The following is a 22,500-nucleotide window of genomic DNA, read 5'->3' as shown; positions in this document are numbered from 1 at the left end:
TTGTCCTGCACTGCGCTATGCAATCGCCGTCTGGCTGACAGACACCACGCCCCTGCCCCGGGGTCCGTCCCGAACAGAAGGTCTGGCTGTACATCCGTGATCTCCCCCTTCAGGTGGATTCCCGCAAGTTGGCCCCCAGGTTCATTGGGCCTGTTGAGATTGAGAAGGTGATAAAACCATCTGCTGTCTGTCTCCAGCTCTCAGCCTCCCTCAAGCTTCCAACCTCCCTCCGCGTCAATCCCACTTTTCATGTCTCCCTCCTGAAGCCAGTTTCCTCCAGTCCACTCAGCGCTCCGGCCGAGCCCCCTCGACCCCAGTGCTCATTGACAACCATCCAACATTCAACGTCCGGATGTTTTTGGATGTCTGGTGGACTGGGAAGGGTTTGGGCCTGAGGAACGCTCTTGGGTTCCATGTTCATTCATCCTTGGCTCATCAAGTGTGGCTAAAGGTTTGGCCACATAAACACATGTGATGATGTGGCTAACTAGACACAAGTGGGGCTAGGAGATTTTTGTACTGTTTAGCCCCATTGGCTAAGAGGTTTCATGACCCAGTGCCAACCTCGTAACCATTAGATGGCCAAGTGTTGGACAAAGCTGGAATTTAGACTCATCAGAGAAGATAACTTTAACTCCCCTGTGGTCTATCGTCCTAATAGTCTTTTGCAGACTTCAGCCTGGCTTTTTAGTTTTCATTGACAAAGAGCTTTTTCTAGCATTACACAATTTGAGTTTGGGCTCGGAAATTGCTGCCATCTGCTCTGACAAAGTTCCCAACTCTGAGGATTTTATTTCAAAGCAGGACAGTGCTCCATGCCTCACAGCTAGGTTGATCAAGGTATGGACGAAGGACTACCAAATCAAGACCTTGTCATGGCCATTCCAGTTCCAGACCTAAAACCCCAAAGAAAACCTCTGGAATGTGATCAAGAGGAAGATGAATGGTCAAAAGCAATCAAACAAAGTTGAGATCCTTGAAATCTTGCGCTAGGAATGGCATACAGTCACCCAACAGCAATATGAAAGCCAGGTGGAGAACATGCCAAGATGCATCAAAGCTGTGATAGATTCGACCAAATACTGATTTCTTTACACTCCAAAGTTAAAACATTAGTAATAAATAATTACTAATTATTAAATAATGGACTAACCTTTGTTAGTATTTTTACCATTTTTCATTTTCAGCAGATGAATACTTTTAAGTGACAAAATTTGTGTTTGGATTTCGCACACGTCAGTAGTTTATAGAATAAAACAAGTGTTCATTTTACTCAGAAATATCGCTACAAATTGTCAAGTCAGACAAGGTGGTAATTTTGCAGTGTTCTCTTAGTTTCTTTGAGAGCTGTATATTGTGATTGAACAAGATAGAATTACTTGACTTGCTTAAGTAATGACTTGCTTGAAATTCAGTGGGGACTCAAGTTAATGATTTTTGCCGCAGTAACTTAGGACATGCAACTTGAAGGTTAAGACTTGAGACTTATTTGACTGTATATAACTACTATAAAGTATGTATAGTGTTCCCTCTCTATATCACGGTTCATCTATTCTGGATTCAATGCATTGCAAATTTTGTTTTCATATTCATACTGCTCATAATTTGTCCTATGGCAGGAGTTTGAATGTATTAATTTTGTTTTTGTAAAATAAATGTTTCGTAGTATAAAACAGTCAGACTATAAAATAAAAAGGAAAAATTAATTAACACATTACAATTTTACACCTATTACGGGGGTGGTGTGGAACTAAAACCTAGTGATAAACAAGGTATTACTGAATTTACTTATCTATACAGTCTGCCATTAAAAAATATTGCTAATTTGAAACTTCACTGTCATAAGAGCTGCTTGTCAGTTAACTGGATGTTCACACAGCTTCTGCTCACCCTGCATCTGGACCAGGAACTCTGTCTTAATGCGACGGGCAGCTTCACTCTCGTTCTCATTCCTGGAGCCACACAGGGAGTCCACCTCATCGATGAAGATGATGGAGGGCTTGTGCTGGCGGGCCAGATCAAACAGGTTCTTGACAAGTCTTAAAAAAATAAAATAAAGACAAGGATAGATGCAAGGCTATAGCGCTATTCGAATTAGTCAACACTGTCACAGTCACCTCATTCACACACTGGTAATGCAGCATCTGGAGCAGGGTGTAGCGGACACGGCATGAAAAGATGACACCCAGCACCCCAGTTTCCCAGCGAGACTCGCTCTTCCCACCAAGATAGACGACCATGGAGTGGCGAAACGTAACTTCACATACAGACGGTATTTTTTAAAATATTTTTTTATTATTTTTTTTCTTTTGCTATTTTTGAAAATTTATTATTTTTTTTTAATTGTTATTTTTTTTATTATATTTTTATTTTATGTTTTTTGTTTATTTTTCTCTTTTTGAATCGTTTTTTTTTTTTTTTATGGCATCTCCCTTGGCCTAAAGCCCACACCATTACGAGCCATACAAGTAATTAATTAAGTCTCAAGCCTAATTATAAGTACATTTGACTTTTACCCAAAGTTAAATGTTTCTTTATATGTGCCCTACGATTGGCTGGCGACCAGTTCATGGTGTACCCCGCCTCTTGCCCCAAGATAGCTGGGATAGGCTCCAGCATGCCCGCAACCCAAGTGAGGATAAGCGGAACGGAAGATAAATAAAACTTATGTGAATCAGCTGAAGTCCTAAATTGCTTCACCAATTGAAATGACTTGCAGTGATACATCATCACACTCCGTCAAACCAAGTTGCTCAACTAAATTATAACTAAAATTAATTTATTTATCAAACTAAATTAATTGGTTAAATTAGTTTCAAATTTAGTCAACAAGCTGATTTGTTTCACTCCATCAAGTGCCCTTCGCAACTATTTGAAATCACCAATTAAATTCCCAATCCTCACGCAGCAATTTAATTCGATCAAATAAATTTTGTGCGCATTGCTTGACGCCGTCAACACTTTTGTGGTACTCGATCAGTGCTTCTACGCACATTCTCAAACACCTTTAAAGTACACGATAAACCCTTACACCATAATTTGCGAATGCAATTTAAGTGTTTAACACAAAATTACATCGCTTATTTTATGCCTCTATTCCAAACTCGGCGAAACTTTCAGAAAGTCCCAGTCAATATGACAATCTTGACACAATGGAAGAGCTCGTCAGCAATTTAACTAGGGACCTTGTTGGCTATGCAATATGTTAAAAATGCTGGCCTTGAAGTCCTCAATGATAGCATCGCACAACTTATGAGCGACGCCAAGCACAAAACTTTAAAAGATAAAAATCTCGCTCGAACGCTTGGCTGCATGGTGCTGAACTTGGTGTCCCAACTCAAATGGAGTGACCGAGAGGAAAACGCAGACTGGAAGCTGAACAGCACATCCATCCATCCATCCATTTTCTGAGCCGCTTCTCCTCACTAGGGTCATGGGCGTGCTGGAACCTATCCCAGCTATCATCGGGCAGGAGGCGGGGTACACCCTGAACTGGTTGCTAGCCAATCGCAGAGCACATACAAACAAACAACCATTCACACACACATTCACACCTATGGCAATTTAGAGTTGTCAATTAACCTACCATGCATGTTTTTGTGATGTGGGAGGAAACCGGAGTGCCCGGAGAAAACCCATGCAGGCACGGGGAGAACATACAAACTCCACACAGACGGGACCGGGGATTGAAAACTGTGAGGCAGACGCTCTAACTGTCTGGTGAAATCAATGGGTCGCAGGCTTGATCGAGTTATTGCAAGTAAGGGTTATGCCACTAAATGTTAAATGTTATTCACTAAGTTAATTTAATAATGCTTGTTCCAATACGTTTGCCCACTTGAAAAGTGGGTGGCTAAGTGGGTGCTAAGTCCTGAGTTGTTCAGATTTAAATACCATGAAATAAAAACTGAAACTATGAACCTTTGTCTCATATTGATCTTTTGATCTGAAACCCAAATGTGTTCAGCATACAACAAAAACAAAGGAATTGACCTTGCCGTTCCAATACTTTTGGAGGGGACTGTAGCGCTTTTCTCCTCACGCAAAGATGCCTTACAATTGCATACATTATTCATTCACTCCACAGTCACACTTATTGGTGGTAAACGAGGTGTGTAGCCACAGTTGCCCTGGGGCAGTTTGACGGAAACGTGGTTGCTATTTTGCGCCTCCGACCACCGCCAATCATCCAACGACATTAATTTATGGACTGTGGGTTAAGCCCAGGGACACAGCAACATGCGCTCGGGCAGGATACGATATTTATTTTGGATAAATACATATACAGATCCAGAACGAATACAGAATGAATGTCAAACAGACATTTGGGAATTGTAGTTCACTTACTGTGTGTCGCCTAGAAGTAACGGCAGCGCTATCGTATTGACTGTTCGCCAGATAGACAGCCAGACCAAGCGCAAGTTTTGCCGTGAAGCTAACTTCTGCGTCCAAGGTGTTTTTGTTGCTAACACAAACGGCTAGACAGATACCGACTAGCTAGGACGGAACCTGCACGTCGGTCATTCCTCAGATGTGAAAGCAGAAAAGGAGTTTGTCTCACTGACTCAGCAGGAGATTGAACTACTACAACGACAGGACATTTTCACAGCACTACATGACTACTTGGAAAACCTGAAAAGCTTTGTCACAATAATTATGGACTCAAAAAAAAACAAAAATAAAATAAATCCAGACTGGATGCGCTTTCACTGGAGATACAGCAGGTAAAAGCAAGCTTTCTTTCTATGTCTAAGGCACAAATTTGTATGTTAGTACTTTTTTTGTTTTTATTATACAATCCTTATTTTTAATTTTTTTTTAAATCTCACATACCCTGAATAAAAAAATAAAACTTCTAAAAACAAAGCTAAAATTAAGCATTTAAAAAAAAAAAAAAATACAAAGTAACAAACCTGCTCTAAAAACAAACTAAAATGAACTGAATTTAAAGTCAAAGCGAAATAAAAACTAACTATAAGGGAAAATCCAAAACTATTAGAACGCTGGTGCTAAGGAATTTTTTTTTTTGTCCGTCTCGTAAACCAATGTAGACGGCCCCATAATTGTTTTGCCTTAAACCCGCAAATGACTAGCGACAGTACACCTGTTTTTGTGACAATAAATCGTACATTATTTTTTAGGGGTGGGACTTGATTTAAAAAATTTATCTAATGAATTAGAGGCTTTCTAATTAGTTAATCTCGAATATTCACATTTTAATTATGTAATATTTGTTCTAAAAAACAATTTTTCAATTTAAATGTATTTTAGTGGATGACTATTAACTGTTGATTGAAGAGTCTAAATTCCCCATAGGTGTGAATGTGAGTGCGAATTGTTGTTTGTTTCTATGTGCCCTTCGATTGGCTGGCGACCGGTTCAGGGTGTACCCTGGCTCCCGCCCGAAGATAGCTGGGATAGGCTGGAGCAGCCCGCGACCCTAGTGAGGATAAGCGGTAAAGAAAATGGATGGATGGACTATTAATTGACACAGATATTTTTTTTTCAGATATTGTTAAGACTGTAAAAATGCATTTAGCTGCCTTTCAATACAAAACAGTAGAAAAAACAGTAGAAAATATCCCTGGCCAAAATTAAAAATACCTAAAGTTAAATTGCCATTTTAGGAGTTTTTTTTTTTTTTTTTTTTTTTTTCCCGAACAGGACAAGTATTGCCTTTAAATGGTTTGTTTCTGAGCCACACCTGAAACGTTGAATCACTGTCACTGCTATTATGTGGCACATTTTCTAACCCTTTATTTTATAGTCCAGCGCAATCCACTTTGCAAGTGAAATTGCCTCCCATCAATTCTAGCAATGCTGGAGTGAAACTGCCTCCCATCAGTTCGAGCAATGCCGTTTCATCCAATTCCTCCATTTTGGTAGCCGTGCATTAGCGTAATTAGTGTACCAGGAAATTGTGCACTGACAAAGGTCCTACATTTTTTGGATCAACATTTTTTATTGAAATGTGTTTGTTTTTTTTGCACTGATTAATTTGTTTGTAATTAATAATTAATGCATTAAAGTACCACCCCCATTTTTTTATGTCCTCATAGACACAGATCTTATAAATATAAAACAAGTAAACATACTTCTCACTTTCTCCCAACCACTTAGACATGAGGTCTGAGGAGGAGACAGAGAAGAAGGTGGAATTGTTGGCCTCAGTGGCCACAGCCTTGGCCAGGTATGACTTTCCTGTTCCTGGTGGACCGAACAGCAGGATGCCCCTCCATGGTGTCCGCTTACCTGAGAATGAACATAACTTGATGTTATGTAGGAAAATAATGAGGCTACTACACATGAGGAGTCTCCCATTACATACACTATATTGCTAAACGTATTCGTTCACCTGCCTTGACTCACATACGATTTTAATGATATCCCAATTCTAAATCCATATGGTTTAATATTATATCGGTCTAGCCTTCTCAGCTGTCACAGCTTCAACTCTTATGGGAAGGCTTTTAACAAGGTTTAGGAGTGAGTTTATGGGACCTTTTGCCCATTCTTCCAGGAGCATATTTGTGCGGTCACACATTGATGTTGGATGATAAGGCCTGGCTCACTGTCCACTCGTAATCAATCCAAAGGTGTTCTATCGGTTTGAGGGCAGGACTGTTGCAGGCCAGTAAAGTTAATCCATACCAAACTCTCTCATCCACGTCTTTATGGCTCTTGCTTTGTGCGCTGGTGCACAGACATGTTGGAACAGGGAGGGTAATCCCCCAACCGTTTGTCCAAAACCTCTTGGTAAACTGAAGCATTCAGAGTTGCTTCCACCGGGGCTCATTGGCTAATATTTTGGACATTTCCAACTTTGTGGGAACAGTGACAGGAGACGGCCCCTCCTGTTGCAACATGACTGTGCATCAGTAAACAAATCGAGGTTCATAAAGACATGGATGAGAGAGTGTGATGTGGATGAACTTGACTGGCCTGCACAATCCTGACCTCAACCCTATATAACACTTTTGGATAAATTACAGCGGAGACTGAGAGCCAGGCCTTCTCTTCCGACATCAGTGTGTAACCTCACAAATGTGCTTCTGGAAAAATGGTCATAAATTCCCATAAACACACTCTTTAACCTTGTGGACAACCTTCCCAGAAGAGTTTCAGTTGTTATAACTGCAGAGGGTTGAACTGATATCATATTCAACACTATGGATGAAGAATGGGATGTCACTTAAATTCATATCTGAGTCAAGGCAGGTGAATGAGTGTAACGTACTGCATGTTACAATGATTATTGTCGCAAAGTAAACTGCACTACTGTAAATTCTCATGGATAATACGCTCTCGTGTATAATGCGCACCCTGAAAAGTTGATCCCAATACCATGAAAAGTCTTCTACCCATGCAGAATGCGCACAAAGACCAACAGTTAAAGAATATCCACTTTTGCTAACATTTTCTTTACAGTATTTTTATATGAACTCAGTTTTAACTTTTATATTGTTTTAATTATTCCTAAATAATGTTTACAGTGGGTACGGAAAGTATTCAGACACTTTCACACCCATCATCCACCCAGCCATAGCACCGACCACCATGGCATCTCTGACTTCTGTGTTGACTATTCATGAACTGGATGTGAGACACATCTTCACATTACAAAAACTCAACAAAGCAGCTTGTCTCCCCATCCTGCCTCCAAGTCTGCATGGACCAGATTGCTCCAGTCGTCACACAGATCTTCAATGGATCTCTGGACTGTGTGAAGTACCATACGGTTTCAAACGCTCCACCATCATCCCAGTCCCCAAAAAAAAAGCAATTTCGGGTCTGAATGCATGCATGTCGCCCTGACATCTGTGGTTATGAATTCATTTAAACGCATCATGCTCAACCACCACAAGAGCGTCACAGGACCCTTGCTGGACCCCTGCAGTTTGCCTACCAAGCAAACAGGTCTGTGGATGACGCAGTCAACATGGGACTGCACTTCATCCTAGAACAGGTTGATGGCGCGGGGACCTATGCAAGGATCCTGTTTGTGGACTTCAGCTCTGCGTTCAACACCATCATACCCGAACTCATCTCCTCCAAGCTTCTCCAGCTCAGCATCTCGCCTGCCATCTGCCAATGGATTTACAGCTTCCTGACGGGCAGGACACAGCAGGTGAGGCTGGGGGACTTAAACTTAAAAGGTTAAATTTAAAAAAATCTATCAATCATTTTTGTGCAAAATTTGCAGCCTGCATTAAGGCATTAAATTATAATATGAATATTTTGATCTGAAACCCAAATGTATTCAGTATACAACAAAAACAAAGGAAATGACTTTGCCATTCCAATTCATTTGGAGGGGACTGTACATGGCCTTGTGTGAAAAGTGATTGGCAACTCAACCTAACTGGTTGGGCCACCCTTAGCAGCAACAAATGCAATGTGTTTGCGATAACTTGCAATGAGGCTCTTACAGCGCTGTGGAGGAATTTTGGCCTACTCATCTTTGCAGAATTGTTGTAATTCAGCCACACTGGAGGGTTTTCAAGCATGAACCGCCTTTTTAAGGTCATGCCACAGCATCTCAATAGGATTCATGTTAGGACGATAACGAGGCCACTCCAAAGTCTTCATTTTGTTTTTCTTTAGCCATTCAGACGCTGTCCTGAAGTCATTCTTCAGGACAGCGGCAAGGCACAGATCTGTCCAAGGTTACAAAAATAATTTCTGCTGCACTTAAAGTTCCTAAGAGCACAGTGGCCTCCATAATCCTTAAATGGAAGACGTTTGGGACGACCAGAACCCTTCCAAGGGCTGGCCGCCCAGCCAAGCTGAGCAATCGTGGGAGAAGAGCCTTGGGGCGAGAGGTAAATAAGAACCCAAAGATCAGTGTGGCTGAGCTTCAGAGATGCAATTGGGAGATTGGAGAAAGTTCTAGAAAGTCAACCATCACTGCAGCCCTCCACCAGTCGGGGCTTTATGTCAGAGTGGCCCGACGGAAACCTCTCCTCAGTGCAAGACACATGAAAGACCTCATGGAGTTTGCTAAAAAAAAACAAAAACAAAAAAAAACACCTGAAGGACACCAAGATGGTGAGGCAAGAGGGCTGCCCCGCCTAGCCCCGCAGCATAAAAATTAACAAAAAAACAAAAGTTAAAAAAAAAACACGTCCATAAATGAATAAGAAAAAATAAAGAGAATAACAAATATAATAATAATAAAAGAACAACAACAACCTCGACAACAAAGAATACAGAAGTCAAAAGTTTACTTTTACACTTACAAAATAGTCTTGCTATTGGCAGATGGCACACTACCCAAGCAAAGGAATCAAGAGTCAAGATTTAGCATGTTGAGGAAGGGTGACCAGCTATTTACGTATATATGTAATTGATGTTTTTCCTTCTGCTGATATTTTTTCTAATGCAGTATATTCTATGATGAGATTTAACAACTGATTGATGTTAATAACTTGTTTGTTTTTCCAGTTTAATAGAACTTACTTTGTTTTCTTAGCGGTAGCTAATGCGACGAGTAATGATTGTGAATATTTATTAGGGAGATCGATTATGCTTAAGTATGCATGTATCTATGGCATTTAAGAATTGTGGAAATAAATGGGAGTGTGGTTGCAGTCTATTTGTTCCAATTCTAGCCAAGAATGATGCTGCTCATTGTGGTGCATCCATTTGATGAGGTATTGTAATTGGTTAGCCAGACAATAGTGTTTAAAGTTGGGACCATTTAGGCCTCCCTCCTGTTTACTTTTCTGAAGAGTGGATAAACTAATTCTATTTTGCTTATTTTTTTAATAAAAATATATTACAGCAGAATCTAATGTTTGAAACCATTTAAATTTGGGCTTAAATGGAATCATTGAAAATAAATAATTTATTTGAGGTAAGGTTTTCTTTTTTTTTTTCTGGCTATTGTTCCCAGTAGTGATATAGGTCAATTATTCCAGCATCTTAAATCAGATGAGATTTTTCCAGAAGTGGTGTGTAATTTAGATTGGTTAGCTCTGTGAGGTTTGGCGAAATATTAATACCTAAATACTTAATGCTTCCTATAAGAATGGCGTAATCTAGGATTTGATCTGCAGGAGTCCATGAGTTTGCTGTTATTGGGAGTATTGCTGATTTTGTCCAGTTGATAGAGTAATCTGATATTTTTATAAATGTTTTAATGAGATTGAAGACTCCCTGAAGAGAAGACTTGGGTTCTTGTAAAAGAATATCATCAGCATACAGATTGATTTTGTGTTCTGTCACCAGCGAGCAGATACCTTTAATATTAGCATACTGACGTACAGCGGCAGCAAGAGTTTCGATGAATATTGCAAATAGCATTGGTGAGAGTGGACATCCTTGTCTCGTTCCTCTTTGTAAAGTAAAACTTTGTGATGTAATCCTATTCGTGGTGACTGTCGCTTTCGGCAAGATGTATAATGTTGCTATCCAATGTATAAAAGAGTCTCCAAAGCCAAATTTGCGAAGTAGTGCAGACATAAAAGGGCAGTTAACTTTATCGAAAGACTTCTCTGTGTCAAGTGAAATGATGATTGCGTTAAGATGTTTACGCTGTGACATGCTTTTTAAATTTAAACAGATATCTGACATTATTTGTTGATCTTCTACCTTTAATGAAGCCTAGTGGATTATCGACGAGAGTACCTTGTCAAGTCTCGCTGCGAGGGCTTTCGAGATAATCTTGATATCTACATTAATCAGTGATAAGGGCAGATAATTAGCCGGGAGAGGGGGATCTTTACCTGACTTTAGTAATAATTTAATTGTAGCTGTGTTCATATGGCTACTTATTTTACCTTTATCGTTTATCTCCTTTGACTGTTCTGAAAAATAGAGGCGCTAGTATTTGCCAGAAATGTTTAATGAATTCAATGGAGATTCCGTCCGGGCCAGGCGTTCGTCCCGATTGCATATTTTTTAATGCTTTATGTAATTCTGTGATGGTTAAAGGAACATCAAGGGTGTCTTTAATTTGTGTGAGATGGGGATATGGTTGGGGAGTCGTTGAATTTCAAAAACCCGTCCCATTCCATCCTCACAAAAGAATCAAAATCCAGGTCCTTCAATAGAGACGTGTTAAAGTGACATGTTGGTGGGGGTCCCAGACTTGACTACAGTTTTAGATTGAAATTGGTGCATGGTCGCTGATGATGATTGGATGTATTTTGGAGGTAATTCTTTGAGCTGCCGAATTGTTTGAGAGAGAAAAATCTATTATTGAGAAAGAGCGGTGAACAGAAGAGAATAATGTGTATTCTCTTATTCGACTGTTTTTCAGTCTCCATATGTCAACAAGACCAAAGTCGTCCATATACTGCGCTAGTATATTAGGGCATTGTGGCTGATTGCTATTTTTTAGATTTGAGCAATCTATTAGGGGATTTAGCGTCAGGTTAAAGTCACCTCCCATGATGATTGTAGAATTGGCTGACAAGTTTAACAAGTGTGAAAAAAGGCTGGATCGTCTTTATTCGGAGCGTATACATTGACAATTGTGTAAATATTGTAGCCTGTATAACTATGTATCGGCATTCTGGATCAGCTACTGTACTATTTATTGCATGGTCGCTGATGATGATTGGATGTATTTTGGAGGTAATTCTTTGAGCTGCCGAATTGTTTGAGAGAGGAAAATCTATTCTTGAGAAAGAGCGGTGAACAGAGGAGAAAAATGTGTATTCTCTTATTCGACTGTTTTTCAGTCTCCATATGTCAACAAGACCAAATTCGTCCATATACTGCTATAGTATATTGGGGCATTGTGGCTGATTGCTATTTGTGAGATTTGAGCAATCTATTAGGGGATTTAGCATCAGGTTAAAGTCACCTCCCATGATGATTGTAGAATTGGCTGACAAGTTTAACAAGTGTGAAAAAAGGCTGGATTGTCTTTATTAGGAGCGTATACATTGACAATTGTGTAAAGATTGTTAAATATTGTAGCATGTATAACTATGTATCGGCATTCTAGATCAGCTACTGTACTATTTATTGTAAAATTTAATCTTTTATGAACGACTATTGAGACTCCTCTTTGTCTACTGTTATCAAAGGCCGAGATAGCCTGAGTGAAATTAGAGTCAATGAGGGATTTTTCTTCTGACCCAATAAGGTGCGTTTCTTGTAACAGGAGGTCTGTTTTTTAAATTTAGTGATATAATCCATAATTATTTTTTTCCTGCGATCGAATGCCATTGGCATTCCATGACACAAAAGTTAAGTGTGACATATAACGGGTGGCGGCACGGTGAAAAACTGGTTAGCACATCTGCCTCACAGTTCTGAGGCCCCACCTGTGTGGAGTTTGCATGTTCTCCCCGCACCTGCGAGGGTTTTCTCTGGGCACTCGGGTTTCCTCCCACATCCCAAAATCATGCATGGTAGGTTGATTGAAGACTAAACTGGCCTTAGGTGTCAATGTGTGCGCAAATGGTTGTTTGGTTATGTGCCCTACGATTTGCTGGCGACCAGTTCAGAGTGTACTCCGCCTCTCGCCCAAAGATAGCTGGGATAGGCTAAAGCACGCCCGCGACCCTTGTGAGGATAAAGCGGTACAGAAAATGGATGGATATAATGGGTGCGTGTATCGTAATTTTAAATAGATTGGGTACTATGTATTCTTTGTTGTTGTTTTCGAGATATTGTTTGGTTTTGTGTTGACAAATGTTATTTAGAGAAGGTGATAGAGATCCTATATTTCAGTACAGCAAAGCCAGGGTACATAGAAGGGTAGCGAACAAACACTGAACATAGGGCACAAACGGTGACAAGGGGATAATATGGTGTGTAGTGGTTGTTTATAGTGCGCAAGAAGAGTTTTGAGCGACCTGTGTGTTTACAATGCGTGGAAACAAGCAGAGGAAAGCAAACAGATAGGAGTGAGAAGTCATGCTGGTGGCATGCATTATTCGGTTTTTGTTTGTCTAAGCACAAGTGGAAAGAATGAAACAAAATAAAATACGCTTTCAACAGATCAAAAGGACTATTTAGCTAGACGAGCCAGGGCATGACGTTGGCATCACAAAACAGTTGGCCGTCGACATACAGCTTGTCGACAACTAGTCACCCTCGTTTGACTTTCTCACGGTGAGTCTTCATCATCGGGTATAAGATTTTACGCCTCTCGTTGATTTCCTTGGGGAACTGGTCGTTCATTCCAAACGAAGTCCCTTTGAGCTCACGACCTTTTGACTTAAACACTTTTTGCTGAAACTTTGCAATGATGGGACGTGGTCGGTTTCCTGGACGAGGGCCTCCCAATCGGTGAACACGGTGAAAGGTTATCTTATCGACTGTATCTTGCTGTATCTTGAGCGCGGACATCATGAACTTTTTAATCTGCGCCTCAGGGTCTTCCGGAACATTTTCTGGAATCCCAGAGAAAAGGAGATTTTCGTGCATGCTTTGTGATTGAATGCCCAACATAGTGTCTTTCATAATTTATATTCCAGTCTAAGAGTTTGTAGTTCATCTGAGGTTGACATCATGTTTGATCGAAGCGCAGTATTATCTAATCTTACTCTTTCACTTGTTGTTGCGTGAATTCCAATCTCTTTCTGAGCTCTTGTGTAATTGTAATTGACCATTTCTTGTCGATTGATAGGTGTACACTAGTCTCAGTTGAATCAAATAAATCCTCAGTTGAAGTGGAAGAATCCACTTTTTTTCTCTTCCGCGGGAGCTCGACGCGGGCGCTGGGATCCTCCATGACAGACGTTGACGTTGACGTCGCTGCGCGAATCTCAAGTGGCTCTGTGCGAGTTACCGCTGCTAGTGAAGCTGGCGAAGGAAAAGAGAAAAGAACGAAGCGACAATCCGCCGCTGAAAAAGGAAAAAAGACTTGTGGAAAGATACATTTTGTCTTGTAATAGCTGCTTTTCCAAGTCTACGCAAGGGGCGACGCCATGTTTTTCGTCTTCGGAAATCACACTCTCTCTCGCATTGTCACAGTCTGCTCACCTCACCCCTACCTACCGCAACCGTGGCTCTTTTAGTTTATGACTTGTACTTTACTTTACTATAACTTTGCCAAAAGTCTCAGATACATAAGCATTGTCTTTCAGCACCATCTGCACAGAAGGCAAGTGCAGCACATTTTTTCTCTGTAAATCCACAGAGAAAATGTTCATGAGCTTTAAATGCATTTAGAGCACTTATCAGCAACAGTCTTATCCTTTGCCTTGCATTCAGTCAAAATTGTTTAGTTTCATTATTTGTCTGTTAAAAATGCAAAGTCAAGTGTCCACTCAGTGTCCTCCAGCAGTCTTCACCTTTGGATGGTATGCACTCTGATTTCCTTCAAAAATGGGGGGGAAAAAAAAAAAAAAAAAAAAAGGTACCAAAATTCATCCCCCGTTGAGCCATCGGATTTCTGTGTGTAGTAACGGGTCACCATATTAAGCGGACAGCTCGTCTAAAAGCACCTTGAATGTTCTGCTGTTTAGCTCTGGGACGGATCCTGCTTATGATCTTCACGACAGAAGTCATCACGTGCTCAAAGCCGATCACTTCTGCACATAACACCTGCCGGTGAATGATGCAGTGGTAATGCAGAAACCTTCGAAACTGTTTGGTTCCATATTTCTCATCTTTAAGTACCGTTTTTGTAATTGTCATCAATGCTAATTTGAAAATCTCTTCATCCGAAAATGCCTTCTTTTTCTTCACCAAGAAGTGTGTCTCTCTAAATGAGGCTTCTGTTATGTTTTGGCGTTTTTCACCAGCCTCAAGAAAAAAGACTGCTGTTTGCACAAAGCTGCCTTCAACTCATGGACTTCTTCAGCTAGTAGTGTGCTGCCTGGTGTGTAGTTGGCATGGAAGCTTGTGTGGCACGTTCTGAAATGTCTCACCAAATTATGCCGCGCCACAGTCGCTCCACAAATGAGACACACACAGGATTTATTCACAGTGGTAAAAAAAGAACTCATCCTCCCATTCACTGTGAAAGTTATGTTTTCGTTCTTTTGTCTGCAATGTTTTTGGGGGGGGGTAAAATCATCTCGTCGTCGTTATGCCTGCTAACTTCTCTCCACGAACGCTATGGTTTGGTCACATGCTACACCACACGACCTTTGAACTGTTTTTTTTCCTATTTAATACTGTCATATCCAAATTTACACCAATTTAAAAAGAATAGCAACAAAAAATGTTAGATGCAGCACATTGTTAAGTGGTGTTTTTCTTTTTTTAATAGCAACAAAAAATTTTTAAGAAGCATCGCAATGGTGAACTATTTTTAAACAGGCTCTCGAGCAACTCATAGCGTGCCTCGAGGCAACATGGTGCCCGCAGGCACTGATATAGGCTATGCATTTTATGCTCCTCGTATTTGATTCTATAATCATTTATTCTTTTTTGAAGGATAGCCCATGGGAAAAAATATATATTTTTCACAAGAGGCAATTGTTGAAAATTCCCCCCGACACAGAATATTATAGCCTGAAAAATACAGCAAGCTGATCGAGGAGTTAATAGGCTTAATCAGCATTGTGTCTTCTCCTCTATAGTGGCTTGGGTCAATGTATAATATTTAGCTATGTCAGCAAGGAATACATATAATCTATTGGAATGTATTTTTAAGTTATTAATTCATACAATACCTGTAAAGAGGTGAGGAAATTTGATGGGAAGGATGACTGCCTCTTTTAGAGCTTCTTTGGCTCCCTCCAGCCCAGCCACATCATTCCATCTCACATTGGGTTTCTCCATTACTATTGCACCTAAACACAGACAGAGTTCACACTTAACTAACCTGTAGGCTTGGAACGACAAATAATTATGGTCATGTTCATAAATGGGGAAATGGGACCAACTTGTGATGGCAGTGTTAAGCTCTGGAGTAGAGTCAGTTTTTTTAAATTTAAACATAAATGGGGATGAAACAATCTGAAAATGTATCACGATTATCGTGATCAAAATAATCATGATTATTGACACAATGTTGCTAAAATGTAAAATAACAAACTCACATTTCATTTTCAATACAAAAAATATGATTACAAAGTACAAACAGCAACAAACTTACTGTGCCATGATAAGTATTCAGACTCCTTGACCTTTTTCACATTTTGCCAACTTACAACCACAAACGTTTTTTTATTGAGATTTTATGTGCTCGACCAACAAAAAGTAGCACATACAGTGGGTACGCAAAGTATTCAGACCCCCTTAAATTTTAAACTCTTTGTTTCATTGCAACCATTTGCTAAAATCATTTAACTTTTTTTTCCCCCTCAACATACACACCACCACATATTGACAGAAATAAACAGTATTGTTGAAATTTTTGCAGATATATTAAAGAAAAACTGAAATATCACACAGCCATAAGTATTCAGACCCTTTGCTCAGTATTTATTCCCGCTGGGGACTCCATCGTTCTGCTGGGGGACTTCAATGCTCACGAGGACAATGACAGTGAGACCTGGAAGGACGTGATTGGGAGGAATGCCCCCCCCCCCCCCCCCGATCAGAACCCGAGCGGTGTTCTGTTATTGGACTTCTGTGCTCATCACGGGTTGTCCATAACAAACATCATGTTCAAGGGTGTCCACACGTGCACCAGGACACCCTAGGTCGCAGTTTGATGATCGACTTTGTGGTCGTGTCAACGGTCTTACGGCCGCATGTCTTGGACACTCGGGTGAAGAGAGGGGCAGAGCTGTCAACTGATCACCACCTGGTGGTGAGTTGGCTCCGATGGTGGGGGAAGATGCCGGTCCGACGTGGCAGGCCCAAACGTATTGTGAGGGTCTGCTGGGAACGTCTGGCAGAATCAGAAGGAGTTTCAACTCCCACCTCCGACAGAAATGTGTTCACTGTGATGGGTAAAATGCAGAGACCAAATTTCGTGTGCATGCATGTTCATGACAATAAAAGGTGATTCTTGGCGAATATTCTTAAATCTACTGTCCTGGTTCGAGATATGGGTGACATGACTTATGAGGTGTCACTGATGGTGTAGCAGTACACTCGCCTGACTTTGGTGCGGGAAGCGTGGGTTCAGTTCCCACTCAGTGACGGTGTGAATGCGAGTGGATGGTTGCCCGTGTCTATGTGACCTGCGACTGACTGGCGAGCAGTTCAGGGTGTAGTCCGCCTTTCGACCAAAAGCTGAGATGGGCTCCAGCGCCCCACGACCCTAACCAGGATAAGCGGTGTTGAAAATGGATGGATGGATGACTTATGAGTTTTTTTGAGATGTGAACTGTCGATAGGACGAGTTTTTGGTTTGACTTGACCCCAAACTTGAGAACTGAGTGCTGTATGGCAGCAGGAGGCGGCACTCGCTTGACAACAAAAAGCACTTTGGCTGATATAATTAGATATTCTTCAAGCTGTACATTGCCACTACCAGTTGGCGTTTACTTGAAAACTAAACTATACAACAAAGAGAAGGACACGTATATTTCAAACAACCACAGCCTCCTTCAAAAGCATACAATGGAAAACACCACAGCTACAAGGGCTAACAATTAACATAATGCAAAAATAAAATACAAATCACACCAGCCAGGTGTTTGAAACAAATTAAAGCTGTGGACAAGAGAGAGGTCTCTAGAAGACCCAAACATTTTGACCCAAACGTGGAGGAATTACTCAGAGCAGATCGTTCGGCACACAAAACATTATTAAAGAAGAACTGAATGGCACGTAGGGTGCAAATGTTGCTACTGTGTGTTTGTACACAATGCCGTACTGTTGAGCGCAAGTTGTTTTTTTCCATTAAGACATTAAACAAAAGTTTTTGGACAGCTGACGTGACACTTCCTGCTAAAGGAACAGAAGAGGGCAGGGGTTGAGCAAGTGTCAGGAGGAAGGGAGGGAGGGAGGGAGGGAGGGAGAGAGAGAGGTCCAGGCATGCAAATGAAACTTCAGGTTATATGCATGTGAGAGACTTGGCTTGAATAAAACCAGTTAATATCATTCCATTCTCTTCTGTTTTTATGACTATATTTTACAATATATTGCCACTTGTCTTTTTTTTTTTTTTTAAATGTTTAAAAAAACATTATGTGTCTTTTGCGGGACTGGAACGGACGAATTGCATTACTATTCATTATAATGGGGAAATATGTTTTGACATGTTTTTTTCGAAGATAAGAGCAACTAATTAAACTCGTATCCCAAGGCACCACTGTATTTTAAACCATTCCCTTGTAGCTCTGGCTTTATGTTTAAGGTCATTTTCTTGCTGTAAGATGAATCTTCTTCCCAGTATTTTGCAGGCTCCAAGAGCCTTACCTGTATTTAGCTCCATCCATCTTCCCATGAACTGACCAGGTCCCGTCTCTGCATCCCCAAAGCATAATGGTGCCACCAACAAATAAAATGTGGGGATGGTGTGTTAAGGGTGAGAAGCAGTATCTTTGGCCGACCTGTTCGAAGTCTGCATCTTAGTACACCAGTAGTTTCTTTTTCAGGACATTCCAAATTGTTGTATTGGCTATGCCCAATATTTGTGCAATAGCTCTGATGGATTTTTCCTCTTCTTTCAGCTTCAAAATAGTTTGTTTTTCTCCCGTAGACAGCTCTCTGGTCTTCATGTTAGTTTAACAGCAAATGCAGTTTTCACAGGTGAAACCGAAAGCCACAAACAAGCACTATCTAATGTTTAAGCAATCAATCTAAAAGGTAACACCTGAGCAACTAGAAACACCCATCAGTCACATGTTCCAATACTTCTGCTCACTTAAAAAGGTGGCTGGCATCAAACAAAATGTGCTCTGTCCTAAGTTGTTTAACACACCTAGATGTAAATACCATGAAATAAAAGCTGGAATTCTGAACTTTTGTCTAATATTGATCTTTTGATCTGAAATTGACCTTGCTGTTCCAATACCTTGGGAGGGGACTGTACATAAAATAAAATTGCATTTGGAACGCCTCTTTTTCATCTTCAAAATCGTCATGCCCCCATCTCTTGGTGTGACGTAGAGGGCAGAAGCGGAGATCAAATTGACTGCAGAGCCGGTGTGGAAAAAGGAATGTACTATCCTATAAAGTAGTGATGTACAAAAATTTCAGCGGGCGAAGTAAGCCCAAAACTGCATTTGAAGTCTTTTGTCACCGAAATAAAACAGCCAAAATAACATCTTACATATATATCACTGATTAGTTTTATTAGTTTTATATAACCTTTGCATATTTTATTGTTCTGTAGCTCTTAGCACAGTACTTCTGTATGTCCTTGCAAATGTGCTCAGAACTGTTTTGACTACTCAGTGAATTTCTCTTCCTTTCTCATCCTCTGCATGCACCCATTCCCAAAAGAATAAGTTTGAGTGCAGCTGGACGAAGCTGTGTGAGAATGTTCTGGGAATCAGAGGGGTGTATTTCTTTTTTCTTGTCTCTCTTATTTAGTATAACAAAGGTGTTATACGTCCGTAGGGGGTAACAACTCGTGACTTATACCTTTTCCTCTTTTTACAGATTTCTCTATTTCTTTCTTGTAATAAAAACCCACAAAGACAAGATTGCTTCCTTAGTTATTCTGTCATAAAAAGATTTCCCGAAACAGTTGGTGTCAGAAGTGGGATCCTAGAATTGATCACCGATCCAGGTGATTCCAGGAGTGATTGATCATCCAGGACCAACGCAAGAGTCCTGCCTCCACCCAAAGAATTAGGACGGGGGAGCTGCCGGGGCTCTGGATGTCGGCTGTCACCTCAGGATCCAAACAGACCTCTTGTCCAAACAAAGAATTACGGTAAAGACAAATTTAATTCCTTGAAAATTGGACCATTTCATAAGGTGTATTGTATTTGAAACAATCTTGTCTTTGTATTAAGTGGTATTGGTAATTGCTCCCAACACATTCCATTGGTAACGTTCGGGTCCTTAAAGTCCAGGTTATAAATTCAAGGTTAAAGTCCGGGATTCTCCCGGTTGGAGTTCGGGGGTTAGGGGTTCAGGTGGTCAGGTCCCCAGGTTCGAGTGCGACAGTCAGAGGTTCAGGCCCCAAGGCTCGAGTCCGACAGTCAGGGGTTCAGGTCCCCAGGTTGGAGTCCGACGATCAGGGGTGGAGGTCCCCAACAATTTTGAAAACGTTTGAATCCTGGAAATGGGAAGCGCAAAAAAGGATGATGTATGTGTCACCTGGGTTGTTTGAGGAAGAACCAATAAAAAAAGTTGAGGGTTTAGAAGAAATTCAGAAAAATGTCAAATGTGTGCATGTCTTAGATTTAGATGCAAATGGGTACAGAAGCTTTCTGAAAAAGGTTACTGATAACTGTGGTCTAATCTGTCCGAGCTGGCCTGGGGGAGGATGTCAGGTTGTGGTCGGGAGCTAGATTCCACAGTGGCCTCCACAAATCAGTCAAATCAACCACCCTATGACAAGGTTCAAGGAGAGTGCAATCTGGAAGAAGCCCAACAACACAACCACCTCGTGCGACCCACAGTACGGCCCTTCCCACATGGCACTTCTGTGGTCCACTCCTTAACTGGATGCTTAACTGGTGATATACAGACACACACACTTCATCCAACATTGCTATTTCTTTTTGTTTTGGGGTTTTTTAGTAATGAAGACGCGCTTGGCACTGATAACACTGCTTTGTTTAAGCTAGTTATTTAATTTCCAGTAACCACTTGAAATTAATTTAAACACTTATGGAAACTTGACTTCTTGTTTTAAGCATGTAACCTTTTATTTTGAAGGGTACACACTGGAACTCAGCATTTTGACACGAAATGCAACTTCACACGACACCGGGGAACACGAACGTAAAATGAGACAGCATGAAAAATAGTAATGAATGCAACCAAATCCTCTGTAAAACGTTGATTCCTTTACCTCATCACCGATGAGGCACAAGGTTAGTGTTTGTGATACTGCGAGACATTGTGAATTTTGTCCCAATTCATTGTGATCTAAAGTTGCGATCTTGACCTTTGACGTTCGAGCTCAATGTTGAGCTTATAATGCAAATGTTTCTACTTTCTTTCCAGTATGGTAAAATAATTCTGCCTCAATGTTGGCATTGACATAGTCTAATAACTGACCTCACTGAAGTTCCGTGCGGTGTAGGCTGATGCTCGGAGCGAGAGGGAGCACGTCAGACTTCTACACACTGCGAAAGCCTACTTTGCACAATATAATCTTTTTCCAAGTGATGCACTGAGCCGACTGGTCATTTATTTTAAATGTGCGGAAACACTTTTGTTCGCCACCGCCGTTTGGCACAAGCATGTCTTCGTGCGCATTCTATTTCGTTGGTTTTCGCCACTTTGTTCTTCGGGGTCAGAAGACTGTAGGCATTGATACTGGGACCCTACATTTTTAAATGGGTACTATTCCGGGAAAACCGGAATGTTAGTCGCGGTTCCAATCGGTTCTCAATTCTCTATGCCCAACCCTAAATATCGTGCAACCCCATAGGGCGGCACGATGGAAAACTGGTTACCACATCCTCCTCACGCGTCACAGTTCTAAGGTCTTGGATTCAAATCCGGCCTCCCCTGTGTGGCGTTTGCATGTTCTCCTCGTGTGTGTGTGGGTTTTCTCTGGGTACTCCGGTTTCCTCCCACATTCCAAAAACATGCATGGTAGGTTAATTGAAGACTCTAAATTGTCCATAGGTGTGAATCTGACTGTGAATGGTTGTTTGTCTATATATACCCCGCAATTGGCTGGCAACCAGTTGAGGGTGTACTTCGCCTCTCACCCAAAGTCAGCTGGGATAGGTTCCAGCATTCCTACAAACCGAGGTAGGATAAGCGGTGTAGAAAATATATCGTTGGCTATAAACACAGACCATTTTGCTACAGTATTGTCAATTAAAAACTAGACTTTACACCGATTTTATCGGGCTGATCAGTATCGGCCGATATTAAGCATTTTATGCTGATTGGCTTTAATGTCACAATTCACCGATCCTATCAATGACGTTATTGACCGGCTCCGCAAAAGACATTTACTGCGCGTCGCCATCGTGCACAGTATAGTGGAATCCAAAAGCTAGTTTATTTTTAGCCTTGTCGCGCATCTTTTGACGTAGTACTGGAAATATCTGATGGGCAATAACGTTATTTAAAAAAAAAAAAAAAAAACACGTCGGCGGTGTGGAACAGACAACACGTCCGAGTCAGACAACACGTAATGCCGGATCAGACTACAAGACAAATTTGCTCTTTCACGATTGCACTATGTCAGACTACTGCAATAAAATCACTATTTTTCCTCTGGACATGTCCAAACCATCAAAGTCTGCTCTCTCTAATTTTGTCTCCAAAACATCGAACATAGGCTGTCCCTCTGATGAGCTCATTTCTAATTTTTATCCAACCTGGTCACTCCGAGAGCGAACCTCAACACCTTCATTTCTGCCACCTCCAGCTCTCGGTGTGGATGAAGTAATTTAATTAAAAATAAAGTAATTTAATTACAGTAAGTTAACCCCTATTATTTCTGTCATGTAATGTTGGTTTGACCTGACTGATTAGAATACACGATCTGACTAAAGCAGTGATTTCCAACCTTTATGTAGCCAAGGAACATATTTTACAATTCAA

At 40.9% G+C, this 22,500-nt stretch overlaps 1 protein-coding gene across 3 annotated transcripts in view; it reads right to left on the bottom strand.

Annotated features, from left to right (window-relative positions):
- vps4a (vacuolar protein sorting 4 homolog A) overlaps positions 1–22,500 on the bottom strand; it is a 49,451-nt gene that overhangs the window by 24,593 nt on the left and 2,358 nt on the right. For all 3 annotated transcript variants that reach the window (XM_061677236.1, XM_061677237.1, XM_061677238.1), the window contains 3 exons: positions 15,585–15,704; positions 6,096–6,252; positions 1,891–2,039 (listed from right to left, as the gene is read on the bottom strand). In XM_061677236.1, the coding sequence (XP_061533220.1) occupies positions 1,891–2,039; positions 6,096–6,252; positions 15,585–15,704 (426 nt within the window). The remainder of the gene's footprint in view (positions 1–1,890; positions 2,040–6,095; positions 6,253–15,584; positions 15,705–22,500) is intronic.

The sequence above is a fragment of the Phycodurus eques genome, chromosome 5 (genome assembly GCF_024500275.1).
Source record: "Phycodurus eques isolate BA_2022a chromosome 5, UOR_Pequ_1.1, whole genome shotgun sequence".
NCBI classification, from domain to species: domain Eukaryota; kingdom Metazoa; phylum Chordata; class Actinopteri; order Syngnathiformes; family Syngnathidae; genus Phycodurus; species Phycodurus eques.
This window is presented reverse-complemented; position numbering and strand designations above follow the sequence as displayed.